The sequence below is a fragment of the Centrocercus urophasianus genome, unplaced genomic scaffold (assembly GCF_019232065.1).
Source record: "Centrocercus urophasianus isolate 14NV4802_14NV808 unplaced genomic scaffold, USGS_Curo_1.0 seq_10, whole genome shotgun sequence".
In the NCBI taxonomy this organism is placed as follows: Eukaryota; Metazoa; Chordata; class Aves; order Galliformes; family Phasianidae; genus Centrocercus; species Centrocercus urophasianus.
The window spans coordinates 36,707,231-36,722,314 of NW_024884142.1; the positions used below are offsets into that span (position 1 = coordinate 36,707,231).

Genomic DNA, 15,084 nt, shown 5'->3' on the forward strand with positions numbered 1-15,084 from the left:
TCCCTTCCCTTCCCTTCCCTTCCCTTCCCTTCCCTTCCCTTCCCTTCTATCCAAGTGTCCAAGTTGCACAGTCACACTAAGTTTTCCAACTGCATATGAAGGATTCAAAATATGAAATCATGCAAGTAAAAATGTAGAATATAACAACAAATACATAATTCAGTAAAGCAATTTTAGAAGCCTTTAGAAGCCTTTCTCCCACCTCCCACTTTTTTTTTTGTTTCAAACTACGGAAATGACACTGGGCATGTCACAACTGTAACTCTTATAAGAAGGAAATCCATTCTATAGTTAGAAAAGCAAGTAGCATCGTCTGAACATTCAAAGGAGTGTTTCACATATTTGAGGAAAAGAATTCAGTACTCTCAGCAATGATTTAGAAAGTGACAGTTGTATCAGTCTTTTTCTATTGTTAAAAACAAAACAAATCAAAACACCAAATCAAAATGAAGATGATTTTAAATAGTTAAAGTTGAGATCCTTTTCATGCTTGAACAAGAAGAAAAAATAGCAATTCAAACTTTCTTAATATGGTATAACTACATTAGAAGTCTGACCTGTAACATGTATACATGTTAACTTACCATATTAGCAGCAAACATTCATAGCTGTAATGTTCTTTAAACTCTACTCCAAGAGGGTGATTCTCAATTGTGTGAGAGCAGTAACTTAACAATTATTTCCCAGTGATGCTGGAGGAAGCTAACTGGACCCTCATGATGTACTTCAGACTCGGAACAACTCAGCTTTGTGCTCACTGAGTAACTTGGGGACAAACCTCATCTTCTACCTCCACCACAGTCAAGCTGTTCTCCAGTACTGAAGGAGGGAGCCTTCTATGTCATCTCCTGCACTTCTCCAAGAGCACCACAATGCTCCAGCTACTTTCAGCTGATAAGCTAGTTAATTCACATCTGCTTTTACTACAGAGCAGTTGCATAGCAAATGCTGTGGTGACTTAGCTCAAAGCTGTAACAGGAACTGAAAGAAAGACAAATTGCTATAAAACACCTGTGTGCAGGTGTGTGTATTTTTCTAAAGGAAGCAGAGTATTAAGGTGAGATTAAGAAAAGAATAACAGCATATTCTATCAATAAGTAGAGATCACTGCTGGCAGCTAACCTGCAAACAACTGCAGAAAAGGAGACAGCAAAAGCTGACAAAAAGCTGACTTCAGAACTAAGTTTGGAGAATTAAATGGAATAAATAATGGCAAAAATGATCATTAAATGGCTGTGTTTGATACAGGATAGATAACTGTTAGTGACTTTTCAAATCAAGTAATAGTACAAGCCATTCTCTCTCTTTTCCTCTCTGCATGCATACATGCATAAAGTGGCTTAAATAAGGAAGTTTCAACTGTCAAGAATAACCTTGAAAATGTCACACATAATATTAAAAATAAAAAGCAGGTTTAAATGTAATTTACTGACCTTCTTGTAGTCCATCAAATTTCCTTTTCCTTGTGCCTTAAAGAGAAAGAGAGATTTTATATAAGACATTACCTATATAGACTACAGTAGCAAGAGTATAAGATGCAATTAGAAGACCTACTACTTTAAACAGAATTGACTTTCTTTAGGAATCTGATGCAGAAAAAATACAACTGAAGTTATTACCAGCTTATCCAACATAGTTCTGTTTCACAGAATCAGGCTTTTTAGTCTTAGTAATACCAGAAGAGGTGTGTTCGGCATGCCCTCTCCTAAACGTAAGACGTTACAAGCAGCAGGAGTATTTTCTCATTCTCTGCTCCTCTCAAACACTCAAGCCAACAGCACTTACACTTCTCCAAGCAGCAGCCTTAGCTAATGTTTCCTAAGCTTTCTTTTTACAATAGCACATTTGCCCTTTTCTTCGTTTTATCCTCACAGTAGTTTGCTCTTTGACTTCTACTGACCCTGATTTCAGGCACAGAGACTTTCTTCTATTACATAAGATTTCTGCATCTGGTTTAGCTTCCTCACTGGCTTACAAAAGGTATGCCTTCTTGCCAAATTGGGGTAACTTTCCAGGTCTCACTGCTTGGCTGTGCCAAGGCTCTTGGGAGTGCTAAGGTTCTGGGCCTCAAATAAAAGGATCTGTGTACCAGCATGCTCAAGATATGAACAAGCAACTCAGCTCAGCCTTTCTTCTGAATACCACATGCCAGTTGTGAGGGACAATAATATTAGGACATTCTTCATCGATAATCAGGTGGTGTAAAATCAGCTCATCTTGCCAGGAAGAAAGATCCCTGAATCCCCCATGGAATGGCTCAAAATGCATCAGATAAGCAGATCACAAGCAGACAGTTTATGACAATGCTTTTGAAGCAGGTTTTCAGGACTAGTGGTTTTGAAGATTGACTTTTCTTTCTCAGATGAGGCGACCCTCTTATGTATGTTCTTAAAGCCTATGCTTCACAATACTTAACAAAGCATCTGATAAATCATCTACAAAGCATTTTGGAAATGCTTTTCTTCTAGTTGTGATTCTTTAGAGAAGGCTCAGAAAGACCTGGTAAAAGGTACAGGGATTACTTTGGCCTAAGTGAGATTGTTTCTAATTTATTCTCTTATTGAATTAAAAATGTTGTGGGCTAAGATGAGTTCTAGACCTATTTTTTTAATTTTAAGAATACAAGGCTTTCCAAAATCTCAGCAGGACTGCATTTAGCAGCTATTTTAACACTTTTGTCTAGAGGTCAGCATTCAAGCATTTGTCTACAGTGGTGTTTTCTGGAAACTGTTCAGGGCTGGATTTAAGTTTATTGAAAAAAAGAAAAAAAACCACCCCCAAAATAAAGACATTTCAGGACTCTACTCCCCAGCCCATATTGCTTTTCAAATAAGACAGCTGACCATTCATTGGCTATTTTACTTTTAAATACAAAAGGTTGGAGGGGTTTGGTGGTAAAATCAGTGAGAATAGATCTCTGGCCTTTGTGTATGATCATTCATGTACGTATCTGTATATGCATGCATACACAAACACACACATATATATATACATCTACAACTTTTTTTCTCTTTTATGACACAGCTTCCCTTTGTATGCATCCCAATTTTCTTTTAAGGCAGTTTCTGAACATCGAAATTTGAAGGTAATCTTCTCAAAATACACACATCCACATGTGGTGATCTGGTGTGTTTTGTTCTTTTCAAATAAAGAAACAAGAGGGTTTTTAAATGGTCTCCAGCTCAGCAGCAAGAAGGTGCATACGCCTGTCTCTATTCTAAAGCTACCGTAGGAACAGCGCCTGTTTCTGGACTTGTGACAAGAGAACTCTGCGGAAACAATGACAAAAAGTCCTGGGCTCCACAGCATTTCAGGCATCCTTGATTAAGACACGAATGACAGGCAGTAAGTCCTGGCCACATACTTTGTATTTAGCTAAAATAATAGTAAGTACAATACTTCCATGTAGAGCATGTCACTTTTTTCCCCTTCAGCAAAAACCGCTTCACTGTTTCTATCATGCCCATTTTTGGTATAAGAATTAGCAAGGAGACAGACGGCACTCCTGGAATCCTGCAACCTCCTCTAGATTCTGCAGATGGGAAATGGTTTCAAAGCCTTTATAAAGTGCGCTGTGGTAATACCATTATTCTCCAACTGCAATCATCTAAATCCATTTACATTCAACTCACATCTGAGCCTTGTGTTGAGACTGCAGAATTTGAAAATTTCTCATCATACATTATGAAACATCGTCGTCTAATTTCAAATTGACATAAAGCTTGTTTTGGTTCAAGATTCACACACAGTACCACTGCAACCTGGCCACCATAAATGGAGAATTAGGCAGAAGCTCAAACCTTACATCCTGCGATGCTCAGTTCTGCTTTCAAACCAAGAAGGAAAGAAGCCATCAACAAGCATCTTAAAAGAATGTGTTTGCAGGGAGCTAGCTTATTACCAAAGGCAGCAGACTTTCTCCTGAAGAATCAGTGTAACAACATCAGGAATTTCCGAACAGTACACATCACAGCTGTTTAGACAGGCAAAACATGTCTGTCTGATACAGGAACACAACAGAATGCTTATTACTGGTCATATTTTTTTGTGTCTTCCCCTCTTTCTCCTCCCTGCTCTCCTGTATCATTATCTATTTGTATTTCAGCACACAGGAAATATTCATAGGCTGGAATGCCACAGTTCTATGTGGTAATGCAGAACAGAAATATGCTACGCAGCCATCTTACTTTTATATCCTACCTTATGTGTTAGAGGAAAAATAACTGAATGAAGAGAACTGAGCATGAGGACATCAACCAGCTAGGCCTCTCAAATACTTTGTAGTGGTCAGGAAGCCATGCCTCCCAGGTCTTTTCCCTCTGTTGAAAATCACAGATCCCAGAGAAAAGTTAGCCGAAGAAAACATGTACTTACCTTTTGACCACTCTGGTGGCATTACACTGCCACTGAAAGTAGGTTTAAGCTAAGATATAGAACTTTGCACAAATAGTAAGGGACAGATGCTCCATGGAAGTGAATCTGCTCGTTACACTGACACACAGAAGTCGTAAAGAGCTCATTTGTCAGCTCCTCTGATTTCACCCTCTTGAAATAATGAAAGAGAGTGGTTTTAGGTATTGGAAAGTAGAGGTAATAACCTTTGCATTATCTCATCTGATGTCAGTTTCTGAGTTTCTCTGTAGATTGAAAGCACAGACGGGAAGAGAGATGCAAATGACAGAAGTTGGCAACTCTAAACAATGTTTTAATTTACCTCTCTGATCTGTTTAATCCATGCATCCCTTCCAAGGAATTCCTGATGAAGGACTGCAGGAGCACAATTCAAACTGAAGGCCATGGCATCACTAGAACTTTCTTTAACAAATGGCTGAAGGTCTGAATGCAGCTGAAAGAAAAGAACAGTTTTTTTCAACTTCCAGAAGCAGACTATACATTCACATCTGCCAATTCAAAGCCCATTTCCCAATTCTATAGCTACTTGCCATTTTCTGCTTTGACACTTGCATTCTGGTTGCACTTCAAGACTGAAGGAGGGAAAGGAAGAAGGAGAAGCACTGCAGTGGCAGAAAGCTGTGATAAAGACAAGTACATAGAGTATCTCCAAATAAGTAGGTAAAGGACAGCTTGCAGAGCTGGGCAAGTGATGAGACAGTCAGGTAAGGAATTGTTGAATGGAAAGAAGTGGAAAAAAAACCATAAAAGAAAGAACGATTTAGTCTTTGTTGGGAAGATCAGTTTTTCATCTGTTAAGGGCAATGCACTCTATCTACTTCCAGTAACCAAAGAAGTTGATGTAGTACGGTGTGTTTTCTGACAAAGGAAATATTACACAGCTAATAGCCTTCTATGAAAATCATGTAATCCTTTATACACAACCATATAAATCACTAGAGAAAGAATTAATATTAAAGCACACACTAAATATATTAAAGCTATAGTCTGAACTAGATGTAGTTTACTCTCAGAGCAGTGCCTAGCAGTATTTGTATGTCAATGAAGTCCTGCTTTTGAAAACCACTTCCTTTTCTTGGAGGAACTAGAAACCACATAAACCAACTGAGTAGGAGCGGATGGGAGGCCTGTTTGCCTGTCTCAAGCGATATCTTCCTTTACAAGTACTGCAATACAGATGGAGTGGTTATGTGAGGCAAAACAAGAGTGCTGAAGATCTGAATCTTTTGCTTTGTACTACCTCTAGCTGTGGACTGAAAGACTGAAGAAAATATTTCCGTCCAGTTTTCAGTGAAGAAAATGCAGCTTAATTCTTTAACTAAAACATAAGTTGACTAAGTGGATGCACTCCTGACTTGAACTGAAATTGCCAGAGATACGCCTCTGTGTAAGGCCAGTGAGCTCCCACAGAGGACAAGTAGAAATCTTAAACCTGCACAGACATTTTGCAGTGGCTGTCTCACTCTAGCATGAGGGAGGATCAGACTTTTTCTGGGAAATCCTACTGCTGCAGAAGTTTATGCTCCTACTGTTCTCATCTGGTTACCTCCCTCGCTGTGCATCATTTACTCCCTTTGGAAGTTAGCTCCACAGCAGATTAGCCAGAAGAGAACACATGCAGGTACTTCAGCCACTGCAGCTCCTGTCTCAGTCTCATGTGCTGCTGCAGGAAGCTGAACTTATTGGCACAAACATATGCATGGAGGCAGCTTGGCACCCAACACCTGCTTCCCGCTGCAATTCCTGCTGCTGGGACTATAGCTTCAAGAAGAACACAGGAGCACAGAAAGTAAAGCTTTAAGCTGCTACAGACAGATGAATCAGAGGGACTTTTAACAGAGCCTCGAATGAAATAAACCACACAGCCAGAAAGCGTGATTTTGCAAGCTCATAAGCACTGTTCATATCAGCAGTTTCTGCAAACGTTATACCAGGCAGTGGTCAAGTCTCTCAGTACCGTTAACCTGCTGACAAAGGTCTGTGGCATAGTGGTGGTACAGAACAGAGCTCAAGACCAACAAATCTTGCAAGTTTTTCCAATTTTAAAATCACAGACTGAAAGAAAAAGGTGTACCTTATGACTCATGGACATGTGCTTTCCATACCGAAATGCCATGTCCTGAATCTCAGAGCTATGCTTTGCTAGTTCCATTGCAGCCTGGCAGCTCTTTGCCAGCAAGGCACTATGTGACAGGAAAACCTGTTCCTTCCACGTAGATATTCCAATGTCATCTGTAAGACAGTTCTGCAAATGAAAGAAAGGTGAAAATGAAAACACCAAAACTGCAACTGTGTCAGCTCATGGAAGTTAGCATTGCGGCAGAGGAAAATGCAACATGCGGTAAGTAACAAAACTCTGGATGCCAAGGTGCTAAATATAAGTTCTTCTACGGATAGGTAGAGAAAAATACCAGAATAAATATGCCTGAAACTTCAACAAACAACATTTTCATCTTCTGCTCAAAAAGAACTACAAACAAAATATGTGGAGTTGTCAACAGATTCCACACAGATCCTTTTCTGCACTACTTTATTATTACCCTGAACATTAACAGTCAGTTACACTCCCTCTGCGGTACTTTTTTCTGGGAGAAAAAAGAAAGCAGAAAGCAAACTACGTCTGTATTTCAGCCTCTCGCCAGTAACTAAGAACCAGAAATCCCAAACAAACAGGATGTCATCTCAGAAGTCACTCTCATTTCTTCTTTGCAGTTAAGAAAAAAAAACCAAACACCCCACCCCACAACACTGGAGAAAGTATTAGAAAAGCATATAGAACTGCAATGGAAAGATGAAGGGGAGTGATGAAGGAGTCATACCTCTTCCTCCCCAGGAAAGACTGAAAGCATTTCAAAATAAATAAAGCCATGTTTTAGAAAAGGTATTAACTTCCCCAGAGGAGCGACAGTGATTGCAGTGGTGTCTCTAGTGAACTTTATCACCTTGACTCTAAGGTCAAAGATGTTTAACATTTCCCCAGATCCTCTATATCTAAAACACTAATTTGAATTACTTTCTACAAAATGGAAATGTGTTTTAGTTAACATGAATCCCATCTTCTCTTCCCCAAACATAAATTCATTTGTGTTGGTATTTCACTATTTTACTAATAAGTTTCCAAAGCTAGATGCGACATGTAAACTTTCTCACACATACACATCACTGTAGGTTTTCTCCAAATAGAAAAATAAATAAATGCAAAAGATTGTTTTGTTATGAAAACCTAAAATTAGTAAAGAGAAACTCCAGAAAAGAAAATAATGTTAAAAAGTTGGTAATTTCTCAGTTCAGTCAAACCTATAGCATACACTAAACCAAAACATTCTTCAAAACAGTAATGCAAAAATCTCCAACATAACAAGAATTTTCCTTCAAAGTGATGTCAATTAAGTTACTTAGCAATGAGCACGTAGTAATTCTGCGTGACCCTATAGTTTTCTCACAAGGTATTATTATCTGTAATGAAATTGGTAACAAATGAAATAGAATCCATTCATTCAGCATGGATTTTTCTCCCTTATGTATATCACCCAGAAGTGCTGCATTACAAAGGAGAGAATAATTTGAGACTACTGGAAGAAGTAGGAGAATTCTGCAATGCCAAATAACACAGTGCTGTATCAAAATTCCACTGCTTTCAGACACACGATTAACTTATACAAGGAATGTGAAGATCAGAGAAACCACATGTTTGCTATTACGTATTTGATAACTTACGAAGTCAAGCCTGAATTATCCTTGTGTTTCATTTTACTGTTGTAATTTTAATATCTTGACTCAGCCCAGAGCACGTGCAAATTCCCATCGCTGGCAAAATGTCAAAATGAGCATTTAATTCAAGTAGTTTCCTATGTATCAAGTTATAGGTCCCTCCCTCCACCCTTCCAATCAGATATAGATCCATTTATTTTAAATTCAAAATCAGAAGCTCTTGGAAGACGCAACACAATCTTTTGCTTAACAACCAATCTGCTCAGAGAAAGAACAGGATTTACTAAAATTTGCTGGATGATAGTGGAAACTGGCAGTGATTTTTATAATTATTTGTTTTAAATCCAAGCAAGACAAAAATATTAAGGTATCTTTAAACAGTTTATGAAGTTCAAATATCTTTCAGAACATCCACAAGCTGAACATTTTAGATTGCCTGAGGCCTTGAACAGTAAGAGAAATGCAGACTTTATCGAATAATGCAGGAACTGAAGCAGCTTAAACAGTCCTTCCAACTCGATACACATGAGGAAGTTGATTCTACAATGTTTGGAAGTGACTGCACAAGAAGCTCCTGTCCACTGGATGAGAACAAGGTAAAGCTTCATACATCTGAAACGGACATATAACTTCCGGAAAATGATGAGAATCTGAGACATTAGAAAATGTAGTATTGAAGTCTTATGTACTGTGAATCCCTGGGTTACAGAAGCAAGGTCTAAAAATGAATTATGTTCATATGGATGTGACTTAGCATATAAGTTTGCAAGCTAAAATATAGCTAATTTTAGTCACACACACTTGTGACCATGTATTTCTAAAGCTTCTGCTTGTTAAGAGAATAGAGGCAAACACAACCATTCTTTAGCAAAATTTTCCTACAAACAAAATGGCATTTTTTCCCAAAGATAAATTTCATGCTACACAACTGTAGCATGCCAATGACACTGTACTCCTACAGTGCCTATGCTAAGAGTTAAGCATGACTATAAAGCATCAAGAAAGAAATGAAACTAGTTCTGGTTTCAAGATGTTGTGAAATCTGAAGCAATGGTGATGTTTATTATCTTTATTAATTCTAGCTGTAGTGGACAGTGCTCAGACATCTGATGCCTACAGAGCGACCTCATTACAAAGTTATGCCCTCAAGAAATGGGTCCAGATCCCCATCAACTCTCATGCTGTTCGTGCAGCAGAGGCTGGGTGAATCCCTCACCGTCCCTGAAAAAAAGCAGTCAATTCAGGTCCAGATACACTTTGAGGAGTGCTGGCATGGGAGCACAATGAACATATCTGAAGCACCTTTGTCGATCACTTCTACTCCAGTTATGCTCAAGAAAAATGGTCCTCAAGGGTCTAACAGCAGGTTTGCTTTTCTTGTGAACATGTTTTGACAATTCACACTCACAATTTAAAAACTTCAAGAATCAGTGTTTTAAAAACTAATTTTTCAAAGCAGTACCTGGAAGAGGGAAATTAAGAGCAGCTGAGGGTGCTCCCACTTTTATTAACGTCAAGGTCAGTTACTGTCTTGTGAGAAAGAAATTGGATAGTTGAGAGAAGCTTTCCCTTAAACGATTTCTGTAATTTAAATTAAGTCTGGAACAAGCATCCTAGGCAACAGGAAAGGTAGAACTGTCAGAAAATGAACTCGCAGAACAAAATATGCAGTCATAGAGGGACAGGTCTTCATAGTTACAGTTACAAGTATCCCCAGTGCAAAAGCGGTTTGATTTGCCACACCAGAGAAAATGGTAACATGAGTTCGGATGAAAACATATTCAGAGAAACATGAATGAAAATTGTTTCTTAGAAGTGCACGAAATCATATGCAAAAACAGGAAAGAGTAGAAGTCAGATATAGATCACATAAAGGGAAGCTTTATTTTAATCAATACGATGGCAGCTCTTTCTTAGCCATCTGGTGTCTCACAAAATGATCAAGATGTCTGAACCACTCTTATACCGAGCTTTATAGCTCAATTCTCAACGGGCAAATAACCCACATAAACACAGAGAAATATTCTGAAATAGTTCTACCATTTAAAAGTTTTACATTAGATAGTTCAGGAATGTCTATTTCACATAAGTAAAATCCAGTTACAGATCTCTCTAACTACAGCAAGACCTTGCAAAACATCTTGCATACGGTTCATACAAGCTTTAAACAGATGTATTCCTGCTTCCTGGACATGACAAGGCATCTTTTATTGGTCTGTTAATATATGTCTTCTATATTTTTGGAGAGAATCTGCAAATGGGTCAATAGAGCATGCCACTGCCACTGACTACCTGACACTTCTTACTGTGACACAGTGTAAAAAAAAATAAAAAAAACAGTTGAAAAATTATAGTAAATTAAAACCTCTCTTCACATCTGCTACTTTTAAATCTCCTGGAAAAGCCCAGTATTCAAAGAACAAAAGGAATAAACAAGTAGCAATGGCCTTCTTTCCAGCGATGCTTTCCCCCACCCCGACACATTCACCTATTCTTTTCACAGATGCTTTTTACTCAGATTCCATATTTTATCATTCCCTTTCGTCTCGCAAAAGAAACATATTAAAAACAAAACAAAACAAAAAAAAGTAAGAGCTCTGACTGCTGCCCTGCTAAAAGGTGGTTAGCATGACTCATAATTCATTTGATTTACCCTCTGTGGTAAAATTTATAAGCAAATGCATTACTTGCAACATATACCTGTAACATTCCAGTTGACGAACACGTGCAGAATCCCAAAACACAACTCCTCAAAGCAGGACTGGTGATCAAACATGAATGAAGAATTGGTATAGCTCACTGCATATAGCTATGCTTTGCAGGAAAATAAGTTTCTGTTCCATATTAGTCTATGCCTGTTAACATTGATTAATTCACTATCCGGTACAACAAGTACTTGCTACAAAGAGATTTATTTTTCATAATTGTTTTACATACTAATTCTACATACTTATTCAAACAATTCAATGGAAAATTTCAAAAACACTTACCAGCCACCAGAAGAATATCTTTGAAAAAGTAATATCTTATGTAACAGTCTCATTCTGATACTAAAAATGAGGTTTGGTAACACACATCTAGCATCAGCTGGATAATTTGAAGGTGAGAAAAAAAAAAGAACACTACAGTTTCCCATGGAAATCCGTAATTCTATAAAAAACAGTCTGCCAAGTAACATACGAGATCCAAAACACTCAAATACTTGTTAAATGATCTGGGATATTAAGACAGAATATTTCTGAGAGTGCAAAAGTATTCTGTGAGCTAGCAACATTTCAGAAGCCTTCAGTCTTCTAAAAGTAGGAATTAGAGATCCAGCACAATGTTTTGCTCTGTTAAAAACAGACACTATGATCAAGAAGGAGGGCCATGTTAGGCTAATATAATCATTGCACTCACTAAGGGCATACACTTCTACTTCCAAATTAGAACTAGATGTAGGAGAGGCGGATGGGAAGCAGGAACGGTGTCCTTTAGTCACAGAATTTTGAGTTCTGATATGGGATTTAGCACAAAGCTGCAAAAATTTTATTGCGCTGCCCCTTCCTGCTCCAGTTTACAGTTCAGAACATTAGCTTAAGCCATTAATGCAATGTCTTCAACCACATTTATAAACTACTTGCAACGAAAGTGGCAGCCCTAATCTTTAGGTTATGCTCACAACACTTTATAGGTAGAACTGCCACTGCAAATAAAGATGAAAAGTTAAAACACTGAATCTTTATTTTCCCCCATTTTACACAGATCTAATGACTCACTGCAAAGATCCAATCAAGAACAACCAAGCAGAACATACTACAGTGGGATGGCTGCAGGACTGCATGCAGTTTTACAGAGAGAGAAGTGGTAATGAGAGCTGTAGAATCATTATATCCGTTATACATCTTCAGTAGTAAATAAGGTCAGCCTTGTCAGGTCAAAAGATCCGTTTAATTTTCCCGTAGGGTCATCCAAATGAAGCAAGCTGAAAATACTTTCTTGGATAAACATGCACTTAGGATCTCAAAGGGGAAAGGTGAATTTTGCTAAGTTATTTTTATCTGAACTAAAAGACAAAAAAAAAAAATCTAGCAAAGCTCAAACAACTCAGTGCTGAACAAGAAATGAGTCCATTTTATGCTACTGAAAAGTTTTATAACGATTGTGTTAAAGGCATATTTAACATAAGAACCACAACCTTTCTGCCTCAGGAAAAAAAAAAAAAGTGAGAAGACATCCTTCCACTTTTCTAAATTTAAGATATTCCTAGCAATGAAAATGTCATTACTAACATCCCTATGCCCTACCATTAAAAGAAAGTAAGCTTGACATTCGAGGCTTAGTTGCAGAGTAGATTAAAGTATTTGTCTTACCTCCAGGAAATGTCGTTCAAATTTTGGTTTTGGTCAAATGACAGTTGGTGACGGAAAGATGATGCACAAAAGGTACAAATAAGACTAATAACTGACTTAAACCATTTTGCAATCTCTGCTAAAGAGATGGTCAGCACATGAATGGGACACTGTCACAGCAGAATAGCAAGGAAAACAGCAGGGATACATCTAAACACACAACAAGAAGCTACATTTCATAAAGGGCAAAATTAAAGAAAAAGAAAAAAAAATGCTACACTTCTTTGCTCTCGGTCTCAAGAGGCCACATACATTATAAAACTAAACTTCAGGCACTATCATGTAATTTTCAGTACCTATTATGCTATCATACAAATTCTGTTTTGAGTTAACTGGATTTCTCCTAGGAAGGAGAAATGTACTTCCAGCTCTTGTTGGACAGAATAAGTCACTAAAACAAAGTATTTCCTACTTGTAATTGGGCCAGGGTAGGCAAACGCCATGCAGCTGTACTCAGTGTATCTCACACTTCCTCTGCAATCTACATCTGGAGTGCTTCAGTACTGCAATAGAAAACAACTATTTTCAAGCTCATCTAAGATGATGTAATTGTGCCAGAACTGTCAGCTCGGCACTTTGCCAAATGAAGAAAAAGAAGAGTTTGACCCTCTGTGATGGCAGGATCCTCAACACCTCTCATTTATACAGCACCCATTGTTAAAATACAGTCTCACTGATGAGATCAACTAGTAGAGCTCCTACCAATAAAAGTAGCTATTGCTCTTCTACATGCAATGTATCTGGGGCTTAGTTGTATTTAGAAAACTGCCTGAACACAGAAAATACAATTTAGCTCCTTTGCAAAGATCTCAAAGATACTATCTACTTTACTGCAGAACCCCCAGCGCCATCCTTGCAAGCAACCTACAGGCTGAAGTGCTGCTTACTCATAGATCTAACCCAGAAGGTGCTCCCACACCTCCACCGTGGAGAGGTGCCAGGAGATGGCTCCATGCACATCGTCCCTTACCTGCAGCACCCAGCACAGCTCTCTTGCTGGAGGCCCTCACCTCCTCAGAGGGAATTGCTCAGTAGATCAGCGTGAGCACTCCCTGCTAACTGGTTTTAGCCAGAAGACGGATAAGCTGAAGCAAGGAAGTAATATGCCTTCATTGTATGCCACCTTCTGTGGCCCAGCTGCCGCACATCCACAGCCTGACACTCTGCTTAGCCCACAGCCTGGTTTTGCCTGGTGTGGAGCTGCCCATGCAGGTACCTACTGTGGCAGTAACCTGTTTGAGCTGATGATTTATTGTGCTGCACACTGCAACACGGCAATAGAAAGCCAGAACAGTAATCTGAATACACAGCACATACAAATGTATTCATAAACTTCTGCCATCTTATACACTGAACATGAAGACAGAAGTGTCTGAGGCAAACTAGGCACATGAGAAAACATCAGAAGAAATAAAACTATATACTGCAGTAGATTTTAAGATACATATTTACATATACACATTGCTGACCATTGCCATACTGTGAAAACTTGCTATTTAAGACCTGCAGAGGTTATGACAATTTTAAAATATCAATTTTTGTACATGCTAAGATACAGGCAATACAAAATGGAACTCAGTTTTGCTCCAACATCCTGCTCATGCCAACTTACTTCATGTAAACTTTTTGTATCTGTACAAATTTCCTTAAATATTCTACGAAAGACAAAAGCATCTAGATCTGATTTGCTAGATCTTCATTATGGTTTTTGCCACACAAATTAAAACACAGGACAGTGACACAAGACATCCACAATTGCCCTTGAAGAGAGAAATGATTCTTTGGTGTGAAACACTGGCTATTGTCTCTGCCCACACCGACTCTGTAATACATGCACACGATCTACAGTGGAGAAAAGCATGGTACTGCATTTCTAACTCCTCAGCACAAAACAGATGTTCAAGTTATCAAACTTAAACACTGAAAAAAACCCACACTAAAGCATTTCTGGAAAGGCTCAGTGTTCACAGGTGCCACAGTGACGTTACTGCTGAACCTCGCCATGACTGCAGCTCATTCTCTTCCTTCCCCTTCCTCTTCCATTTCAGATTAAAAAGTTGCAGCATTTACTGTACTCACATTAATATCACCAAATGTCTCCAGTATGTAAAATTACTGAAATTCTTACCTCAGATGATCTTGAATTTTCATAGTAGATACCTTGAACTAAATCACCAATAGCACTTGATATGAGTTCCACAACCTGTAAAAGAAAAGGAGGGAAAAAAAAACAGACTTATCTTTACCCGTAAATTTAGTCATAATTAAAGAAAAGCTACTGCCAGATTTCTAGAGAGGTAAATAGTTTACTACTTCCTTTGCAGAAAGCTAGATGTGAGGGATTGCAGGACCTACCAGGATATATTCTACACAAGCATGATCCTGTATTCCTGCTATATTCCTATTCAGCCTATACTGCTGAAACTCTTCTATCAAAGTTTTAAGTAATCTATAAAATACAATATTTAAAAAAATTAAAAAAGGATAGTAGTATATAAAACCCAATATTTTTAAAGAAATATTAAAAAAAAAAAAAAAGGGATAAAAAAATTGAAGTATGAACGACAGA

The 15,084-nt window shown here is 38.2% G+C and overlaps 1 protein-coding gene across 3 annotated transcripts in view; it reads right to left on the reverse strand.

Annotated features, from left to right (window-relative positions):
- Positions 1-15,084, reverse strand: part of PDSS2 (decaprenyl diphosphate synthase subunit 2) — a 66,364-nt gene that overhangs the window by 11,205 nt on the left and 40,075 nt on the right. Inside the window, exons 3-6 of one of the 3 annotated variants that reach the window (XM_042815701.1) lie at positions 14,644-14,718; positions 6,488-6,658; positions 4,715-4,846; positions 1,434-1,469 (exon numbers count right to left, since the gene is read on the reverse strand). In XM_042815701.1, coding sequence (XP_042671635.1) covers positions 1,434-1,469; positions 4,715-4,846; positions 6,488-6,658; positions 14,644-14,718 — 414 coding nt within the window. Of the gene's footprint in view, positions 1-1,433; positions 1,470-4,185; positions 4,320-4,714; positions 4,847-6,487; positions 6,659-14,643; positions 14,719-15,084 lie in introns of those variants that run through there. The other 2 variants (XM_042815720.1, XM_042815711.1) reach the window with 2 other exon arrangements.